At 35.0% G+C, this 23,070-nt stretch overlaps 1 protein-coding gene across 1 annotated transcript in view; it reads left to right on the plus strand.

Annotated features, from left to right (window-relative positions):
* The window catches only part of LOC150097206 (lysosomal alpha-glucosidase-like), a 152,104-nt gene that overhangs the window by 20,838 nt on the left and 108,196 nt on the right, over positions 1 to 23,070 (plus strand). Inside the window, exons 4-5 of the mRNA XM_090406804.1 lie at positions 3,591 to 3,687; positions 8,385 to 8,623. Of these exons, the coding sequence (XP_090262930.1) occupies positions 3,591 to 3,687; positions 8,385 to 8,623 (336 nt within the window). The remainder of the gene's footprint in view (positions 1 to 3,590; positions 3,688 to 8,384; positions 8,624 to 23,070) is intronic.

Here is a 23,070-nt window from a genome sequence, read left to right on the forward strand (position 1 = left end):
GGAGATCAGCATTATCCAGAACTAGATGTGAAATTAGGTACTGATGAAATTTCATACCATATTTCTAAAGTTAAAAGCATAAAAAGAATGGGAGTAAAATGAATGAGTTGTGTAATTATGAAGGGGTTGCAGAAGAAGAGAATGGTATGGAGGAGGCACGAAAAGGAGGCTACTAATGAGCTATATGAGGAATATAAGTTTTAGACAAGAAAATGCTGAGTATTTTGAGGAAGGAAAAGCAGTTGAGAGGAAGCAATGTGAAATCTTCAACACTTCTATAGTTATGTTGCTAGCAGAAGAAAAGGTGAGAATGGAAGAGTAATTTTAAATGGCATAGATAGCCATGTGAGTGACATCAACTGAAGATGTAGTGGAAATGTTCAGTGAACAGAATTGTGTTAAACAGATGTTGAAGAGATTGGTCAGATATAGAACTGGATTGATAAGAATGGCAATCCTTACAGAAGGCAGCAAGAGTTTGTTATGTTATGTGATCTTGTTTCAGTAATTGCTTTATTTTTATAATAGGATGACAATTTTATTGTATAGATGAGATGTATGGTAATTTAGAAAACTAAATGTTGCATAGGCTTTTGATAGAATCTTGCATGACAAATTACTGTTGAAATCAAGGGAAATAGATAATTATTTGGTAGTTTGAGGATTGATTGATAGAAAATGAAATGAAGTATACCATATTGTATTGACAGAAGTTAGTCCAGCAGCTGGAACTGAGGAAAGGAGTAAATGGAGTCTTCAGCGACAAGTTGTGAAAGTTGTTGGCATAATAAGAAAAGCACTATCAAGTACTTTTCCCAACTCACTACCCATACACAGTACTAATGTACTATAGGTTGATTAACCAGCCCCTCGTGTATGGACTGAACATTAAAAAAAAAAGTAGAGATAAGAATATGATTGTGCCATTATATAAAGTATTGATTAGGTCATGTCTTGTAGATCTGGTCACCTGGATATTTGAGAGTGAGAGATGAGAGAGAGAGAAAACAAAGATGGTCTGGAGGCTAATGACCGAGACTGGCCTCAGGGCTATGGGATAGCAATGAGTATGTGGACATATTGAGAGTATGTGCCATGCAGCGCTTGGCAGATAAGAGGAGGAGATGAAATGATATGTTTGAGACATATAAATTGGTGAGAAGAGCTTGCTGGATATATGGGAAATATCATACAATAATGGCAATTGGTAGCACAAGAATGATTTGTGAATAGGAAATAAAAGTAGATTCTTTGTATGGAGACTAGTGAGTGGAATGCATTGCCAGAGTGGGTGACAAATATATACTGTATATGATGTACAAGGTGTTTCAAATTAAAGTACCCCTATTCAAAGCAATCTGTAGAAAAGAACTAGCAGATGAACTACATTAACAAGATAATAAGGAAGAGATTTTGACAAAAAAAAAGTTCAAAAATGAACAATAGGGAAATATGGTGTGAACCAGATGGTATGTGATTGTGAAATTGATTCAGGGTCAATGACAAACAAAGTTATTCCATGATGTTTATTGCACTTATTTCATAAAATAACGTGATACAAAAAATATATCACATAGAGCTGATGTGCTGCATTGAGCTGTCAAGGAGATCAGGATGATCAATGGAGGTGATGTTCATTGTGTTGGCCCTTGTGTAGGTAGTGTATAGTAGTGATACTACTATACAATACTGCATCGTAGTATTAATAGCTGATACTACTATACAGCATTGTCTACAGTGGAATGCAACTGATCTATCAGAAGGTTTTGACATGATGTGCAATTCTGTCTTTCAAATCTGCCAGGTAAAGAACTTTGTCTCAAGATACCATGTTTTTGAGCTAATCCCAAAGTCACATGGGTCAAGCTCTGATAAATGCAACGGCCATTTCATAGAAAATGAGTTACTGATTATTCTATCCTCTGTGAAATGCTGGTGCAATAATTGTTGAGCTTTACCTCCTATAGAGAGATGCTCCATCTTGCATTGACACAGTTGTGTTCAGGTGCCATCTTTGCTGCAGTTGCAGGATGATGAAACTGTTCAGCATGTCCAAATAACAAGCAGCCATAACCATGCAGGTCACAAAACTGGGGCTGTGAACAATTTGTTGGATTTCTTCAAAGAAGAACAACTCGATAATGAACTAGGCTGTAAATCCTATCCATACTGCAACCTTTAGTGAATGTAAGGGAACCTGTTGAAATGATGGTGATTCTCTGTAGCCCAGATGCAGTTTAGAGTGTTTACTGTTCCATAAACATGAAAATGCACTTCATAGAATATTCCAAGACCAATCCTCATCCACCTCCATGCTTGCCAGAAATGTCAACACAAAAGTTTCTCGGATGGCATTTCTCATTTGCAACTGTTGACTATGGCTGAGTTTATATGAGTAGCATTGTAATGCTTTATGCAAAGTTCTTCATACCTTTCTGTGTGGGCAAATCTAATTGTCTTGCTACAGTTGAATTCTACAGCATTCTCATTTGACTGCTCTGCAACTGCAGTTTGAAACATCTTCAGTCATTTGCGGAATTTCAGATTTATGCTCTCTTCCTGGTTAGACTCAAAATGCTTGTCTCTTCAAATCATCAAAACATATTGCACTATTTGTGTCATTGGGCTTTTTTTTTTTTTTTTTTTTTTGCAAAGTCTTTAGGAGTCTGTAATTGCAGAGTGCCCTGCAGCATTTGCAGAAACATTTCATACCCAAGGCACATTCAGGCAAAGTGCAACCTATCGTGCAAGTCTAGAGCCAGTCTTCTCACTCCTTTGTTTGTGTGCACTGCCTTATTAGCTCATATGGCATACAAAATTTGCTGTTTTCTCATTCACAGTACCACCATATTTCTCCTCTCAGTCATTTTTTGAACTTTTTTTATTTATTTATTTTTATTTTAATTTTTTTATTGTCAAAATCTCTTCCCTATGATCTGGTTAAGTTTGAGGGTATTTTGTTTACTGGTTCTCTCTGTAGGTTGCTTTAATTTGAAACGGCCTGTATAAATTACTTTATGGATTACACCTTGTATAATGAGTCTTATGACTGTGGAAGCTGGATTAATACTAATAATACCTAACCTTTTAAGTTAAATTGCTGATCCACATTCATTAAAAAAAAGTTTTCAAATATTTGTAACATTTGAAAAACAGTCCTCAGGCATTAAAAAAAAATTTCTTAATTTTTACAAGAAATGCTATATTACTTTATGTTGTTATTCTCAAATATAAGATCATATTAAAACTAAGTAATTTATAGTAAGGTACAGAAATAGTTTATTTTAAATGAAACTAATTTTTTCTCCTGAAAACTGGTTTATTTCATTAAAAAATCTTTTATATTGTTCTTGCAAAAAACAGTATTGATTTAGAAAGTTCATTATGAGCCAAAAATTAACCAAGATTTTGATCCATTCAACTTAGCAGTAAATAGACCATGATGTCTGAGTTAATATTAAGCATTATCACAGTGCTAGATGTGTCCCAAGTAGATTTAAGTTCTTTCTTCTTTTTTTTTTTTTTTTAATAAAAAAGGAATAAATGAATGACTGAATATTCAAACTCTATGAAACTTGTGTCCTTTATAGAAAAACATGAATCTGCATGGTAGTCATCCATTCTACCTTGCATTAGAAGAAGATGGAAACAGTCATGGTGTGTTTCTTTTAAATAGCAATGCTATGGGTAAGTTGTAAAAATTGTCATTCCATAATGTTATTGATTTGTCTTAAATCCAGTTAACAAGTATATTATTACTATTATTATTATTACATAACACCTTCAGTCCAAAGACTCGCTGAGGGAGGGTACTTACTCTACAACTCTCAGTCTCCACCAACTACCTTCATCATCTACACCAACGTCATCAACCACCACCACTAGTATTTTCACAAACAAACATCCATGCCCATGGTGGGATTCGAACCTGCAACCTTTTGGCTGGCGAGCGGATATGCTAACCACTCGGCCAATCACGCCAGCTTTTTAAAAAGCCAGCCTGGTTGACCATATCTTTTTAAAAATGATAAACTGTATGAAAATTATACTAATTGGCTGCATTGCATTCTGTAATGAAAGTTGTGCATATGCTGTGTAGTCAAGATGGATAAAGTATTCATATTTCTTAACTAATGTTTGCTTTAGTCTCTAATGTTAGAACAATGGTGTTGTCAACACTTCCATTTGCTTATTATAGGCTTACAGTAACTTGATAAAGTTCCATAATTTGTCTCTAGCAGGTTATCTACCCCTTAGCCTATCGGTGATACTAATACTGGTGTGTTATAGGTTCACAACCTTTTGTAGATGGGATTCACCTGTTAAAAATATAATCAAGACCCTGCTGTGTAAGAAGAAAAAAAATAGACAGTTATTAAAAGAAAGTATATTTCGTATTAACATTCTTATACAGTGTTGCCATAGAACTGTTTTTGATATATATACTATGGACATTTTTTATTTATATTTTGCCATTAAAACAGCCCTAATTGAAATGGATTGAGTGATGGTGACAGAGAGTTGTAGTATAGGTGCCCTCCCTCGATGAGTCTTTGGACTCCCTGGAGGTGTCACGTAATAATAATAATAATAAATGACAAATTTTAAAACAATTATAAATAATACAAAATTTCATTAAATTCTACTAAGTCATGATTATTGTCAAATGTCATCTAAAAATGAAAACAAAATTAGTGACAGAAGGGAAAACAAATTTTTCATCAACCAGTTCTGAACCTATGACTTAATTATCATGCTACACAATGCATCCATGTGAACAAATAAACATAAACTTAACAGGAGCTTATAACTGTTTATGTACAGTGCACTTGAGTACACTACACTACCCAGAGTTGGATTTTTGATTATCAGTATTTTCATTGTTTTCACAAAAAACTATCATGATGTCCATAACTGAATTGAGTTACATTTTACGATGAGCTGTATCGAGTTGATAGTACTTCTGTAAAAATCCAATGAAATATGCCAAAATTTACAGTGCATTTATGATGCATACTGCCCTAGACATATAATTTGATCTAATTATAAAGCAGACTTTTCTTACCCAGAATCTTGGTGTTTTTATTTCACAAAATGGGTAGAACTGGCTAGACAAACACATAATTAAGACATATTTAACACTGGCATAACCTTGGTTGTTTCTGCTGTAATTCCTGACAACAAACATTCACTGAAAGAAAGATATAATTTTAATGTATTCTGTATATGGCCTCATCTAAACAGTAATTGAGAATCAACAAAGATATTTGAAGAACTTGAAATTGAAGATTTGATAAGTATCAAACAATTAATCATTGAAGGAAGAGAAAAATGTTATCTTACTTGAGAAAATAGGATTGCAAGATAAAGTGCTTAAGAAAATCCGCATGTGTGTGTGTGTGTGTGTGTGTGTGTGTGTGTGTGTGTGTGTGTGGAGAGGGGAAGGAAGGTATGATATTTTTTGGATCAGATTAGGAAATTGGGTTAGTCTGAGCACTGACAGGGTTAGGAAGAAAAGTCTGTCATCTACAAATTCAAAATAATAGAAGCTGTTAAAAATGAGAAGAAAGATTCATGGCTGAATTAATTTGGCTGGTGATGAGGCAAAAGAAAATTTTAAAAACTGAATAAGAGTGATAAGCGCAAGTTTATTAGCATATTGCTAAGATTTGATGAGCTTAAATTTGAGAATGGCTGAGAAGACCATTGTTAACTGTAGAATATTAGCTGAAATTTTCTAATGATGAGAATGATTTAGATTGCATGTGTGAGATCATTTTGGAAATCAGAGTTGTTGAAGAGAGAGAGAGAGAGAGAGGGATATAGCAGCAGGTATTTAAAGGTAATACTATAACTCTTAGAAACAAGAAACAAACTGCATAGAGTAGACAGCAATTGGAAAGTGATCAGAAGGTTAAATGATCAGAAGGTTAAGTGAAAAGTTTTAGGTATACTAAAAAAAGATCTCAAGAATATTTTTGGTATCCTAAACACAAGTAAAATCTAGATAAGAGGCAAAATTACCCATCATTTGCTTATTCCAGATTCATTATAGATCATAGATTGCATGGTGTTCATGTGGAGTAAAAGGAGATTTAACAGTTTTTTGATATTTAAATATTGATCATAGTCATATAGACTTTCAAATTTTTGTGTAAAATAATGACTAGAGATCCATTTATCTGTTTGTCATAAAATACAGCATATAAAATTTTATTGTCCATTTAAATTTTTGGCAGTTTGTCTTAATCTCAGGATACGAAAAGGGCTAATTCAAGCTCTGATTTGATTTTCTTTGTTGCAGTATTTTTATACAGAAATGATATGTATTTATATGAATTTGCTTCCTTCTCCATATAAACTGTAGCTTTTTTCATTTCCGAAGAAATATTTTCAGTTGATTTTTTGCAATTTGACATTAAGAGACTTAATATATTTATAATATTAATAACAGACTTGAAAATAGTATATTGCTAGTCACTAGTAATTTCTATCTATATTTTGTATGTTTTGTGATATACAAGTTTTATGATCATTCTTTATAAATTTGGAGGCTTTTTTATGAGTTAATTTTTTTTAAAGTATTTACTTAACAAGTAGAAAGGCTTATATTGTAATAGGTTTCACGGTATAAAAAGAACACAGATGGTTAAGAAAATAACTATTTATCAACTTAAAAGCTAATATTTCGCTGGTATTATATCCAGCATCTTCAGAGCACACAACACAAAGTTTGTTACAAAGGCAAGACAACCACAATCCGGTGTAACAGTGGGGACAGTATAAGTGATTGCAGCGTGCTTTAGTGCACGCTGCAATCACTTATACTGTCCACACTGTTACACCGGATTGTGGTTGTCTTGCCTTTGTAACAAACTTTGTGTTGTGTGCTCTGAAGATGCTGGATATAATACCAGCGAAATATTAGCTTTTAAGTTGATAAATAGTTATTTTCTTAACCATCTGTGTTCTTTTTATACCGTGAAACCTATTACAACATGTCTGACGAACACATAAGCCTATCCACGCTTATGTGTTCGCAGTTCATATCAGTTTATATTTAACAGTATAATTCATAACACAGAATAATAAGAAAATAATTAATATTTATTTAACTTATTTGCTGATATTTCGCTAGTATTATATTTAGCATCTTCAGAGCACAAAAATATGTCACAGTATACAAATAGCAACAATTTGGCATAACAGTAGTACTAGTTAAAAAAATTGTAATGACAATACAAGGAACTAAAGTCGTAATTGGCGCCATCTTTTGTTGAATAAAAAGAAAAAACAAGTTTTAATTTTATCTTAAAATTACTGCCTCCCAGAATTTTGGTAAATTAATACAGCCATACTTGTTGAGGTTTGGAGAATGTTTTCAAGCTGCTGCTGATTCAAAAAAAAAAAAATCTCTCTGACTTGTAATAACTTCTATGTAGCACTTTTGTTTTCTTTCATTTGGTTCTATGTGAAGAAGTATCCAAAGTATGGTCTGCCAGTCCCAACTTATGGCATCTTAAAAACACTAACTCACAAAGCCAGAGCTATCTGTTCTGGTGACAATGCTCTTATCTTGTGAACTGGTGAACTTGCATACATCACACTTTTTTTTTAGCCAATGGCAATAATTTCCAAGGAATAGACAAAATATTAAATACTTCCCAAAAATCCCCTACATTGCCTAATACACAGGACTATAGCAAAACTGTCATCATTCCATACATTCAAGGCACATCTGAAAAGATATGTAGAGTGCTTAATAAATATCAGCTCTACACCACATTTAAACCTTATGTCAAATTGGCAACTCCTATCCATTCACCTGAGGACAAGCTCTCTCCTTTATCCATCCAGGAGTACATGAAGCACCTTTGTACTTGTGACCTGGCTAACTAATGGACAGACAGGAAGAACTGTTGACATCCACCTTGGAGAACATAAAAAATACATTTGGCAATATCATTATTTGTTTGGTATTAATTTACCAAAAATCTGGGAGGCAGTAAATTTAAGATCAAATTAATACTTGTTTTTTCTCTCTCTTTATCCAAGACGAGATGGTGCCAATTAGGACTTTAGTTCCTTGTGGTGTCCATTACAATTTTTTAAACTAATCCCACTGTCATATCAAATTGTTGCCATTCACATATGACACTCTGTTTTTGTTTTCTGAAGATGCTGGATATAATACCAGTGAAATATCAGCAAATAAGTTAAATAAATATTCATTATCTCATTATTTTCGTATTATTCTGTGTTATGCATTATCACATCTAATTTGAGAGTTGTGTTCAGTGCATTTTTTTAGGAAAGTTAATAAACCAAAATACTACAATCTCTTCTCCCCCCCCCCCCCCATTCTCCTCTACCTTGAATTTCAGATGTTATTCTTCAGCCAACACCAGCTATTACTTTTCGCCCAATAGGAGGAATTCTTGATTTTTTTATATTCTTGGGACCTTCTCCAGGTGAAGTTACCAAGCAGTACATAAAATTGATTGGCCTTCCAGCAATGCCCCCTTACTGGGCATTAGGCTTTCATCTGTGTCGTTATAATTATGGATCAGTAAACAGGACTAGAGAGACCTGGAAAAGAACCAGAGAGGCTGGAATTTTTTTTGTAAGTGTATTAAAAATATTATAGAATGATTATTTATATCTTGGACATAATATTATATATATATATATATACAGTATAAATTCTATTCTGAAGTGTTGTCATGTTGCATTTTTTCCATTTGCACACATATGAAAGTAAGAAATTTTATAGCTAGGTTTAAAAAAAAATGTTTTCCTTTAAAATTTAGAAAGTTTCAAAATTGATAATTTTAAAATAATACAAGCTTTAAGCAGAATTGCCTTGTTATTGCACTAGGTAAAAGATGATTAACTTTTGAGCACAAGCCATCATCTTTTAAATCTATCTTAATTGTTCCTTTTTACTAGGACTTTTTGATTATAGTTTCACTGGTTTGATTGCTGTTTTGAAGTGTTGGTTCACCTCAGAGACTAAGCAAAAACCTATGAGAGATTTTTGTAGTATCAAGAAATCTCATGTTTGCAAGTTTACATTTCATAAGTGAATTCTTAGCCAGTGCATAAAACTTCAGTATACCAAAAACAGCTTTCAAAGGCTTCATTTGGCATAAAAATTTATTGTTTTGTTCCTTGGAGGAGTAAAATAATAGTTTTACTGAAGAGTATTTACTAGTATATGTGGTAAATATTCCTCTGCAACTTATTTATTTCAGTTCTATTACCCTGCCATCTTCTGTTCAAACAGACTGCAGGTTCCATATTTTCAAAGCTGACATTCTATAATTCTGATTCATTTTAGTTACCTGCCTTTGTACCCTCTCTAAAACTCCTTTTTCCTTTCAAATCTTGCAACCAGATCTGAGCACAGTAGTCCAGATGTGATCTAATCAGAGCCTTATACAAATGACATCAGTACATCCTTGTTTCTATTGGTCATTGTTTTTACTATTGTAGCAATCTTCTTGGTTTTCTTCATCATCATTGCAATTTGTCCCCAGCACTTAGTGTTCTGTGGCACCATTATCTCAATATTCCTTGCTTCTTTCAGTATAGTTATCCTCTTGAAGAATCACTGCATCAGCATATTCCTAATAACTCTCCCTATCTGAATCTCTCTCTCTCTCTCTCTCTCTGTAGTCCATCTACAATGTTATTGACATGAAATAATAGTACTGGTACTGAAAGAAGAGATGAAACTCACTTTTCCTCTTCTCTCTATTTCTCTACCATACACATTTGTTTGATATCTTTTAGACACCCTATTATCATCCAAGCCACTTGCATATCTAAACACATTTTTTGCAACTTGCTATAACTAAGCCTGTCAAATTCTTTTGCAAAATTCCTAAATCTCACAGTAAATGCATTCCTTTTCTTTCTCTATCCTAACTACTGTTATTACTTGTAACATTAAGTAGTCAAGTGACTGTAAAATAGACCAGCTTACTGAAACAAGACTATCCTTTAACAAATCCATGCCAACTTCCATATATCCTCTTCTTCCCAATTCTCTATGTCTAATTTTTCTAAATCCTAACCACTATGAAACAAATGCAAGTTGGTCTATAGTTTGACACTCATTTTCTGTTACCTTTATGCAATGACACTATTATACTCTTCTTTCACTACTTTATGAACTCTTTGAAATCTTCTAGTTACAAGACTTTTATCACATATCAGGTGAATGGCATTGTCAGTTCCTTAACACATTCCCTCAAAATGCGGCCTTTCTCAGCCCTCTAGGAATAAAACCTGTTTCACCAGAATGAAATATTCTGATGAAGTGATCATTAAGCAGCTTACTATACCATTTGCTGGATCTGTTAGCTACATGGTTATTGGCTTCTTCCTATAGGCTGTGGATATGAATCCCATTTTAGCATGAATATTTTATTATTATTATTTTACGGAATTTCCATGGGGTCTGCAGACATAAGTGGAAGACCCAAATTAACCATTATACACACAAATCCTATTGTACCTCTCCTTGAATCCATTCACCATCAGTTAATTAACTCACAACCAATTCTGGCAATCCATTGCACTCACTCACCACCCTAGATGCAAAAAATCTGGTCCTCATAACCCTATTAACCACACTCTTCCAGGGATGGCCTCTAGTTCTCTGACTATTTGTATATTAAAAAATTTCACTTGCATCAATTTGATAAAACCCCTTTAGTATCTTAAAAGTTTCTATCATGTCCCCTCTTTTCTGTCTGTTAACTAAACTTTGTAACCCACAAATCTTCAACCTATCCTCACCATCTTGGTACTTGTTTCTGGATCTTCTCTCTCACCTCCTAGTTCCCAAGAAACCCAGATGACCAAATCTGTGCTTAGTAGTCAAGATGTGGCCGAATCAAGAGGCCACATCTTGACTAAGAATAGTCTTATAAAGAGTGATAATAATTTCCCTATCTTTAGCATGTTTTTGAACATCTAAGTAATCTTTTGAGCTATTTTACCAGCTATTTCAATATGTCCTCCGAATTTCAACTCTTTATCCACCATTATCCTCAAGTCCCTAGCCTCATCAATTTCCTGCAATCCATCCATCTAGATGATACACCATATGCAACCTTTTCAACCCAAAGTGCATAACCTTACGTTTTGCAACATTAAATTGACAGTCATTATCCCTTGCTCACAATGCCAATTTATTTAAATCATCCTGCAGGAATCTACATCACCTTTATCAACTATTGTTCTCCCCAGTTTTGCATCATCATCAGCAAACAACTGAATATCCCCTCTTAAATCTTTCCTTAAGTCATTAATATGCAAATTAAAGAGGAGGTACTTCACTAGTCATTCTCCTAGATTCCGCTCCACCATATACTTGGATGTTTGTCTGTCAGCCCAACTCCTTATCCAGGCTACTAGCCACATGTCCATTCCCATTAGCTCCAGCTTTGGTAATAGTTTTCCATGTGCTATTCTGTCAAATGCCTTGACAGAGTTGAGCAGTATCATGGTATACCCGTTATCTTTATCAATTTCTGTTGTCGTTTTATTATAAAATGTGAATAAGTTAATAAGAGAAGACCTACCCTTTACACAACCATGCTGCCCACCCACTGTTGTATTTTACCTTTCATTTCACCAACTTTTCCAATACTTTAATAATCACTCTTGATATAATAATTGGTCTTTAATTTGCTACCTCTATTTTGGAGTCACTCACCTTTATGCAATGGTACTATCTTACCTTCTTTCCACTTTCTTGGACCCTGCCAGAGCTGGATTGAATAACTTCATTAGAGGCAATGCCATTTCTCATGCACATTCATGTAATACCCTTCTTGCTTGCACTTTGTACTACTTATGAGTATGCTGATCACAAAAATTAAGCTGAAACCTGGGATCAAACCAGGGACCTTTAGATCTTCAGTCTGATGCTTTCCCAACTGCACTATTTCAGCCACTCAGTATTTGTGAATGTCTTTAGGTGGTAGAAGATTTTCATCACTAAGTATGTGAGAATACACGACGAGTGATTTCATCTCACATTTGAAACAGAGTGTTCTATGCATTATTAGATAATAAGGTATTTGATATGAAGTTAACAGCCTCTATATACCAGTGGCAGTGTAATATTTTATGGTCATCAGCTGCGCAATTGTAATATTTTTCTTTCTTATTGTCTTGTATCTTTAATTCAACTGTGCTTTGGTTGACATTACACGTGCTGTGCTCCCATCACCTTATGTTTATTGCTCACTCTATCCCACTTTGCTCTTAATTTTACTTTAATCTGCTTAACATATATCTCACTGTTAATCCTACTTGATCTTATTCCCTGTTCCAACAGCTAGTAAACAGACTTTAAGTTATTAGCCTATCCATGATATATTACGAATTCTCTCACTAATCAATTAGAAAAAAATTATTTTGATTAATGATTGCAGCATTCTAATTGAACTAATGTAGTTTGAGAATTAAGGTAAGGAATACAAGCAAGATCTTGGTTAATACACGTATTTTCCTATAGCAAGTCATGATGATTCTCAATCTAAAGTGCACACAGGTTTGCTAGTTTTTTAGATAGTACATTGGCAATAGATCAGTCAAGGTAGTTAAACAAACAAAACATTTTATTTTAAGCTAGGAAGAAAGTACAATACACACATCTAAGGGGAGAGGAAGTCTCTCTCTCAGCCTATTTAAGTACACAGTAGCTACAACATACAATTTAGAATTTTGCACATAACAATTATTCCAATCACAATGCTCCCTATCTATAATAAGCATGTAGTTATTCCCTGAGTTGCATCTTAACTTAATTCTTTCCATTATATGTACAAATTTACAATCAATTTATCCTTCTGTACCGTATCTCGATATTTAACATTTTACTAACAAATACCTGTAAGCACCTTCATTATACATATTAATTCCAATTGTATTATTCATAAACATTCACAAAATGTGCTTGCTTAAAATGGATGTGCCTTTCACATACACAGTTCAAACAATTGAACAAAACCTCAGTTATGTCTTCATCATAGGTTACGATCGTTGCTTGGCCAATGTGGCAGTTCTTTTTCTGGGAATTGCCAGACAAGGTCAGAGTGATTCTCCCGTTGGTACTGCCACTGCGATTTTCCATTGGTGACTGGAAAGGAACAAACAAAACATTTTATTTGCACAGTAACCTTTGTACAGTAACCCAGAAGTCTCCATTACGACCATGAGTAGTCGCACTCTCCTAGCACGTCCATACATCCAAACAGGAGTTCCATTGTAAAAGACATCTCTGCCACACACACACACTTGGAACTCCGTCCTCTGGGAAAGGACAAAACTTGAAATCTAAAATTGAGAACCCTACTGGTCCATCTCAGTCTTATTTTATATCTTCTCTAATCCTTAGTTACTACATTATAGTTTCCAGGATTACCCACCAGCATGATGATGTCACTTCGGTTCCCTTCATTCGTGGGCTCATATTTTTATGTTCGCAAGACTTTACAAATGTTTGTTTTTGCTTAGTCATCGTTCTAATCTGGGTTAATCCCCTCTTTTCCATCTTACACACAACTCAATGGGCATTAAATTATGCAATTTTACAGTCAAATTATAACGTTCATTTTATTACAACATAAATTCTATTTTATATATGTTTAGAAACCTCTGTAAAATCAAACTTGAAAAATTAATTAAATTTATCGTGAGAGATTTTACAGCAGGGTCATGAAGATACTTCATGCACAAACCTTGTTTGCTTACACTTGGGCAGTGGCTCACCCAGGGGGAAAGGGACTCCCCCCCCCCCCAAAAAAAAAAGAAAAAGGACAAAAAAAAATACTAGAAGATTTTCCAAAAATCTTTTCCTAATTAAAATTCATTTTTTTATTTATGTTGTGTCATGTCTTCTATTTCTATACTACTTACGAATTAGTGGTCGCATAAGGTGGGAATACCCTACAGTTCTTGGGAATCACTGCTGCTGTGAATGCAAGGCGAATGAAGTAGTGCTCAGGTGGACCGAGTGCTACTTCGTTTGCCCAAGCCAGGCCAGAGGAGATCATGGGTATCATGTATTGGCATTCACTGCAGATGCTCAGTCATAGGTCATATGCAATGCGTAGTGTGTATTTTCAAATTGTCTACTCAACTCGCTCACCCCCCTCCTCAAGATTAAATCTTGAGTTCTTGCCTCCCAAGATTAAATCCTGAGTGCACCACTGCACTTGGGTAATGGATTAAACAAGAATATAATTTCAGATATAATTTACTTTGGAATCAAGTAAAACACCTTTCTATATTGTGTATAATATGTATGCAAGTAACATATAAAAACTAGTGTAATATAACTTTTTCACCACTAGACAAAAGACATTCATCTGTGTGCAACTCAGATTAATATCTCCATTGAGCAACTTTCACTGGGTATGTCATTGAGGTATTGAAACATGTTATAGATGATCGTTTCAGACATAAGGAATTTGACACCATAAAAAGATAATACTAAAATTGTAATGTTTTTTTTTTAAATGATTACATCATCATCATCAGAATCAATAAAACAAATGCGTTTTATTGATTCTGATGATGATGATGTAATCCACATCATCAGAATCAAAAACCAATGTTTTTGAGTTGTACATACACAGAGAAGAAATGTTTTCTCCACCTATTATATAGTGATGAGTTATGCTGATATATTGGATAAAAATTAATATATCATCTCATCAGAAATGTTTTGGGAGTTAGGACTGTGCTGCTTTAAGCAATTCTATAATTAAGGTCCTAGATGATTTTCCTTGCCTAGTAGATAACTTTGAACTTTTAAATTGGAGGCATGAAGTTGCTTGAGAATTACTCTGTTCTCTAACATGGCGTTCCTGGATTATTTGATACACCCGCTGTACAAAATGTACTATAGGTTACCAAGTTTTGTGCATGGAATTGCTATAAAAATGTAAATATTATTTAATGATTTTTTTTTCCTTTTTTAATTTTTAATAATGCTATTTATAGAAATTTAGATGGTTATTCATCTTTGAATACCCTAAAACTTGGTATACCTAAATTTTAATTATGATTCTGATATTGCACAAGATCAACATACAATTATTATTTTTTTAATATAATTAGATGATTTAGATAAAGGATATTTATTTTGGCAAGTGCTATGAAATAAAAACAAACACAAAAAAGACAAAAGTTATTAGTTCATAAATATGGAAACATGGCAAAGACAAAATTGCAAGAGAGAAACTCAACTGTTTTGCCTTCTTCTCTCACCTCATGACTGTTAACACTTGTTAAAGTGCTGATGGTAGCAAGTTGATAGAAGCAGACAACATAGTTGATTTATTGCGTGACCACTTTACAGCAGTATCTGTTATCCAGGTGAAGATATTGTTGAGACAAATGTGACAGGAACTGATGTGAGAATGGAGGTTGAAAAATTTGAAGTAACTAGGATGTTGCAGAATCTCAATACAAATATGTTCATGGGATATCAGCTCATATATTACATGAATGTCAAAGGAAATGGCATTCCCTCTGACTAGACTGTTTAACTTCAGTCTCGAATCTGATTAAGTTCTAAAGTGGAAGGAGGCAAAATAATTCCTTTGCATAAAGGAGGCTCTAAGACTGTGGTAGCAAATGATAAACCAATCATTATCCCAGGAGTGGTGGTAAGAGTTATTGGAAAAGTTAGTCATAGATGAAATTCAGGAACAGGTGTGTAAGAATATGATACTATCTGCAGGGCAGCATGTTTTTGTGAAGTCATGTCTTAGTTATTTTCTCAATTTTTTTATAATAGAGTGATGGTTGAGTTGGATAAAGGAAATAGTTACATGCTGCTCCTGCTAAATTTTCTTTTCAAATTGGAATACTGTGAGTAGGCATACTATTACTACTAAGAATAATAATATAAGATGAACCACATAGAAAATCTTGATCTTTAATTGTAAAATTTTTGCCAATGTCTCACAGGCATCTTTTGTACAGAAATGGAACAACAATGAAACATAACTTAGTATATTGATAAGATACAATAGATAGCGTAGCGCATGGCTCCGATGAGGAGAAAAACAATGGCATCCAAATCATCGCCATCTTAAGTTAAGAATTTTAACTTAAGGGAGTTTGTTCAGTGTAATGACTGCGGGATATACGCTTTGCTGAGAGCGACTGGAGTTTGGTTCGATAAGGATAGTGGTGGGAATGTGTGCCGAAAGTGAGGATTCGAAATGTGTCTCAGGTCGCGAGATTGATGTTGTTGATGAAAGCCAGAATGTGATACAAAATAGTGATATGATAGGAATTTGCGATGTAATACCAGATAGCTTAGTGTTGAAAGTGAGAGTGAAAGTAAAAATACAGAGCGAGAGAATGGTTTATCGGATAAAAAAAAATGAAGAGTTAATTGCAATGAGTGAGATCGCACGGTTGTGCAGAGTGATACATAGGGCGAAGTGGCAGCTGGAGTGATTGCAAAATTGTTTACCGAGCGCATCAGCTAATGAAAAGCAAATGTATGATAAGAAAAATGAAGGCGCAAGTGTTGTACAGGGATTCATTAATAAGAGGTGTAATAGATGAGAGTTTGTTAAAATCGTACTTACCGGGTGCGAAAATTAAGGATGTAAGTGAGTCTATAAGAGCGCAAAAACAGAGGGTGAAAGAAATGATAGTAATGGCAGGTACGAATGACTTAAAAGGAGAAAAAATTGCTATGAGAGAGGACTTGAAAGAATTACTTGAGGTAGAAAAAGAAAAGACTGAGAGAGCTGGGATACTGTTGCCATGGTATGACAGAGAAGAGTTGAGAAGAAGGGCCATAATTGCAAATGACTATGCACAGGTTATGCAGGAGGAGTGGTGTGGAATTTGTGGACATGTGGAGTGAGTTTGATGGGCGAAAGGATTTATACGAGACGGATGGTTTGCATCTGAATGGATTTGGTGTGCGAAGACTGGAAAAAGTGTTATTGAATGAAGTGAAAGTGAATGAGCAGAATCAGGGAAACTAGAGTTATTGGGGGGGGGGACTTCAGGGAGGCAGTTGAGTAAGAATGTGTATAATATTCCCGAGTTAGTATGAAGGACAGCAAATCAGAATGGGATAGTTAGTATAAGGCATCAAGATAGGGGTGGGACTAACGGGCTTCTGCATTTCATGTATACTAATGCCAGGAATATTAGGAACAAGAAGGAAGAATTTTTGGCCTTGGTTGGCTCTTCCTGGCCACAGCGTATTGACATTAGTGAAACATGGCTGACAGAAGATGATATAGCTAGTGGGATAGAATGTGAGGAGCATAGTGTGTTTAGGAGGGACAGAGAGAATAAAATGGAGGGAGGAGTCTTATTGATGATAGCTGATGAACTGCAGCTGAATTGCAGGATAGAAGTTGAACTGCAGGAATGAGAAAAGAGCACATTTGAGGCTATTTGGTGTGAGATTGAGACTAGCAGAACAAAATATACAGTTGGGTGCTGCTATAGACCAGGTGATGGAATAGATGGTGGAGATAGTATGCATAAGCAAATAGACGCAATGAGTGGAAGAAGGGTAATTATTCTGAGGGATTTCAACTAGGAGGAGAGGACACACGAAAGGAAGGAATTGGATTTTATGCAGTTATTAAGGGATAACTATCTGCGACAGCGTAATGGAAAACACTAGGGGTTTGAAAGTGCTTGACCTAGTAATTCCATCTCAGAATTTGACTGTAATTTATATGACCACGTTGCCACTAATTGGTGAGAATGATCATAGGGTCTTGACCTGGGAGGTGGCTAAATGTCTGGAATTTTCAATTAAGACAGGTTACATGTGAAATTACCGGGCTGGTAAGTATGACAAACTTAGGAGATTACTTGGTTCAGTGCCATAGCATGTAAAACTGCAAGGGCTGGATGTTGATAGTGCATGGGAGGTGGTTAAGGAGCATTTACAGGAGGTAATGGTTGACTGTATACCTAGAGTCCAAATAGTAAATCAAGTTGGGGTTAAATGGATGAATAACACCATTAAGCTTGAGCTGCAAAAAAAAAGAAACAACCATGGAGGGAATTTAAGGAGAAAGGTGACCTGCAGGCACATGAATGGTATAAAGTGCAGGCCAGAAGGGTAACGAGTGGGTAAGAAAAGCAAAAGCAGATTATGAAAGGGAATTAGCCATGCAAGCTAAAGAGAATCCCAAACAGTTTTTCGATATGTTGCAAGTAAAAGAAAAAATGTATACGGCAGAATGCCAATGGTAGGGAGGTAACCGAATCAGTTGATATAGTGCAATTACTGAGTGAGCACTTTTCAAGAGTATATCATCCAGGTGGTGATATTGCAGGATTGAAGGAACCAACAGTTTATGAGGGAATTGTGGTGAATGAAGTGGAGGTGAATGGTCTATTACAAAACCTATGTGAATACATCTGTGGGATTGGATGGTATACCAGCTCGTGTCGTATGTGAAGCGGCTAAAGAATTGTCAGTGCCCTTGACCATTTTGTTTAATTTTAGTCTCTGATCTGGGTTAGCCCCGAGGGGTGGAAAGAGGGGAAAATAGTTCCACTGCACAAAGGTGGTTCCAAGGCTGTTGTTGAAAATTACCGGCCAATCAGCATAACAGGAATCATTTTCAAGGTCTTAGAGAAAATAGTCAAGAGGAAAATACAAGATTGGATAGAAGAAAATGGGATACTGTATCGGGGACAGCATGGTTTTGTGAAGGGTAGGTCATGCCTCAGTAACTTGCTCACGTATTATAACACAGTGACGGCTGAACTGGATAAGGGTAATGGGTTTACAGTGATTCTACTGGACCTTGCTAAGGCCTTTGACAGGATACCACATGGAATTCTAATCAGTAAACTGCAGCATATGGGGATGGATAGGAGGGTGGTTGATGGAGAGATATCAGAGAGTAGTTTATTCAGGAGTAGAGTCCAAAAAACGGCCTGTGACTAGTGGTGTGCTGCAGGGTTCTCTTCTTGGACCACTGCTATTTAATTTGTTCATTAACGATATAGGAAAGGATCTGAGAGGAACTGTTCATTTGTTGGCTGATGATAGTAGTGCATTCACTATTGCTCTACCCAACTTTGCTCATTTGGGTAGAGCAATAGTGAATGCACAAGATGTCAAAATTTTGCAGGATGATTTGGATAGTTTGGAGGACTGGGCTAAGGAAATTAGATGTCAATTTAATGTGGCAAAATGTTTAGTTATGCATTTTGGGGTGAAAGGATTAGCAGCAGTATACCACATTTGTGGAACTGTACTCCAGGAGATTGACAAGACCAGGGATTTGAGAGTGTTGGTGGATAGGGAGTTGAAGTTTAGGGGACACATTGCAAAAGTGGCTAAATCAGCTCATCAAATCACTTGGTTACTGAAGAATACTTGGACGAGTAGAGACAAGCAAGTCATTGTTCCTCTGTATCAAGCCTTGATAAGACCCCATCTTGACTACTGTGCCCAGATTTGGGCACCAGGGTTTCTTCTTGATGGGGAGGAGGTGAAGAGGATTCAAACGTGAGTGACCTGGAATGAATCTTATGAGAACTGGTTGAAGATTTGTGGGTTACAGAAATTGGTTGATAGGCAGAAAAGGGGTGATATGATTGAGACATTCAAATTACTGAAGAGTTTCTATAAGATTAATTCAGAGGATATGTTTGGGAACGTGACTGGTGGTGGGAGGACTAGGGGCCATCCATGGAAACTGGGCAAGAGTGTGGTTAGCAAGGGTGTGAGAGCTAGATTTTTTACTTGGAGAGTGGTGAACTAGTGGAATAAGCTGCCAGAGTCTGTTGTGATGCCATGACTGTGAATGAGTTCAAGGCGAAGTATGATAGATACTGTGAATGTTGAATAGTTCTTGACATGATGTTAAGGCCTCCCTGGATGAGTCTAAGCACAAATGCCTGAAATAATAATAATAATAACAACAGAAAATTATAAAAACCACCACTATTAGTAGCTAAAGTAAGGTAACAAAAATGATGAACATTTACCTAACTTAAAAAAAAATTATAAATATATATGTAATTAAAAGTTAGAAAATGTTAACATCTTGGAAGGGTATGCTATCTGCTATAAAGGAGATAAACATAGACGATCTTATTTCTTCATTATTGCTGCTGGATTTTGCAAAGGTGTTGGACAGGTTATCACTTAGAACTCTTTTTGGAGCTAGTGATACATTTATGAAGGTGGCTGATGGACAGATATCAAAGAGAATTATATGAAGGAGCAGAATTCAGAAGAAAGCAGGTAATTAGTAGTGTGCCATAAGGCTCTGTGCTTGAATGTGCTATTCACTTTGTGTATAAATGATATGGGAAATAATTTGAACAGAAATATTTAATTATTTGCTAATAATACAACATTACATAATGTAATAGTTATTTAAAGTGATGAATAGAGTTTACAGGATGATTTAAATATGCTGACAGTATGACACAAGATAATGGATGTGAATTTAATTTGGGAAAATGTCAGATTATGCAGTTTGCATAATCAGAAAAGATTATGCAAACAAAAAGATTCCAAGCTATGTAGTCATGGAACTGTACTTCAGGAAACTGATAAGCTAGCAATTTGGGAAAATGTCAGATTATGCAGTTTGCATAATCAGAAAAGATTATGCAAACAAAAAGATTCCAAGCTGTGTAGTCATGGAACTGTACTTCAGGAAACTGATAAGCTAGCAATTTGGGGATGTTAGGTGGATAGGGAATTGATGTTCAAGAACACATTGCACAGGTGACCGGGGTAGCTTTATAGGATTACTTGATTATTGAACACACTAACAAGCAGAGATAAGGAAGTTATCATTTCTGTTATATGGCTTTGATACTGCCACATTTAGATTACTTTGTCCAAGTCTGGTCACCAGGTTTCTTTGCAATGAGGAAGTGGTAGAGAGGATCCAGAAGTAAATGACCAAGATGGTTAGTGGTCTGTAGAATGCTCCCGATGATGATGGATTGAAGATTTTTGGATTCTAAAAGTGATAGGTTTAAATTACTAAAAGGTTTTTTTAGGATTGATGCAGAAGAAATCTTTTGGCACGTGGCTAAAGAAGCAACAGAACAAAGGATCATTCCTGGAACTTGAAGTGTGTGGTCAGAATGGTGTGAGGACTAGATTTTTCACTTGGAGAGTGGTGAATGTAATCGGTTGCCAGTTTTTTGTTAGTACTTTGTTGGTGAAGAGTTCATGGAGAAGTACAATAAATATTTTTGAATAGTGTGGGTTTCTTGAGATGTCTTCAGGCTCCATTGATTTTCCCATGCTTAATAATAATAATTATATGAAATGCAGTGACTTTGTTTCCTGTTATTGAGCCTAACATGTTATGGAAAAAATAATCACCAGTTAATGAGTTTCAACAATTAGTTATAGAATTCAAAAAAGAACACAACAAATATATCATTTCAAAATTCTACTTATTACATTTCTTCCTAACCAGGAGGGAGAAATGTAATAAGTAGAATTTTTTAAATGATATATCTGTGTTCTTTTTTGAATTAATTAACTAATTGTTGAAACTTGTTAGTTGGTGCTTATTTTTTCCATAAAATGTTAGGCTCAATAACAGGAAACAAAGTCACTGCACTTTATATAAACCAATGAATTTCTATGATAGGGAATTTAATCCTAGTTATGAATCCTGCTATGTGTATGTATATCGTTTGCTTGGATTTTCTGGATGGTTTTGCAGGATTAAAAATCTGAGTTTCTGAAAGAAAAATTTCCCACCTCTGTAAGACTGAAACTAGCTTACTGATCTTCATTTGAAAAGTCCTTATAATGGTTCCTTACAATTCATGTGAGGAACCTTATAAAAGTTCCTCACATGAAGCCATTTTACTTTCATTTGAAAATTCCTTATAAAGATTTTGTGCAGAAGTAATTTTTATAAAGGATTTATAAAAGTTCTTCCAAGTCTTTAAAATTTGAAGGATATTGTCACTACTGACTGAGCTACTGAGGACCTGTGCTTAGTGACTTGTTATGACCAAGTAACTTTGCTTTCTAGAAATATAATTATTATTATGATTGGGTGATTAATCATATCTACATATGTCTGTCAGTTGCATGTGCTCTCTGGCCAGTTTGTCTTTTTGGAATGAAAAACTTGAGTTTCTTGGAGGGGAAAAAACTACTACTTGGACCTAGATCTTATTTAATGACAAGTATTATTGTTACTTACTAACTGAACTACAGAAGCTTCTTATTAAGATGTTGATTTTACTTTCTTGAAAAAATTAGTACTAACATGGCACTTGTTGATAAAATTAGAAAGAAATAAGGTTGTAGAATTCTCTCTCTGAGATGTGCCAGTACATGAAAAGCACTTGATCTATTCAGATATAAAAAAAGAAACTAATAAAAGTACCAGTTATAAAGGAAAAGAATATCATAGTAGTTCAAAAAATCCTTTTATGGAAGGGAATACTGATAATCAATATCTATTTCCCTTTCACAAAACATTTCTTTGAATTTCTTTTTTTTTTTTTTTACACTTGTTTTATGGACTTCATGCTTGTGTTATATCAGTTGAAGTTTTTCCTGTCTAGGAAACATCTCTGAGATTGAAGGAGCCTCTATATGGCTCATCTAGTATCGATGATGTCCTTTGGTTGAAAAGACCCGAGTTTAAATCTCATCTAGTATCTAAGAATTTGTATAAGGGCTTTTCAGTTGAAGGTGAGTTAGCTAGTCTCATATGAAGACAGTAAGGTTTTTCTTCCCAAAATCTCAGTTGAAGGTGAATTGGCCAATCTCATACAGAGGTAGCAGGATTTTCTCTTCTTGGAGACTCTTGTTTTTTCATCCTGCATATAGGCAAATGGAACACAGAATTTACAGACAAAATATACTTGGTGGGTAGTAGATGGCATTGTATGGTGGCGTGTTGTTGTTGTGTATAGTTGGAGGATTAAGTAGTGGAGACAGTAGGTTATGTGAAGTGGAGAGCTCTTCCATGATGATTCCTTGAAGGTGTCACTTAAATAACTCAGGTTTTTCATCCTACAAAACAAGTGACC

The sequence above is a fragment of the Typopeltis vanoorti genome, chromosome 17 (assembly GCF_054136105.1).
Source record: "Typopeltis vanoorti isolate ZY-2024b chromosome 17, IOZ_Tvanoo_1.0, whole genome shotgun sequence".
Taxonomy (NCBI): Eukaryota; Metazoa; Arthropoda; class Arachnida; order Uropygi; family Thelyphonidae; genus Typopeltis; species Typopeltis vanoorti.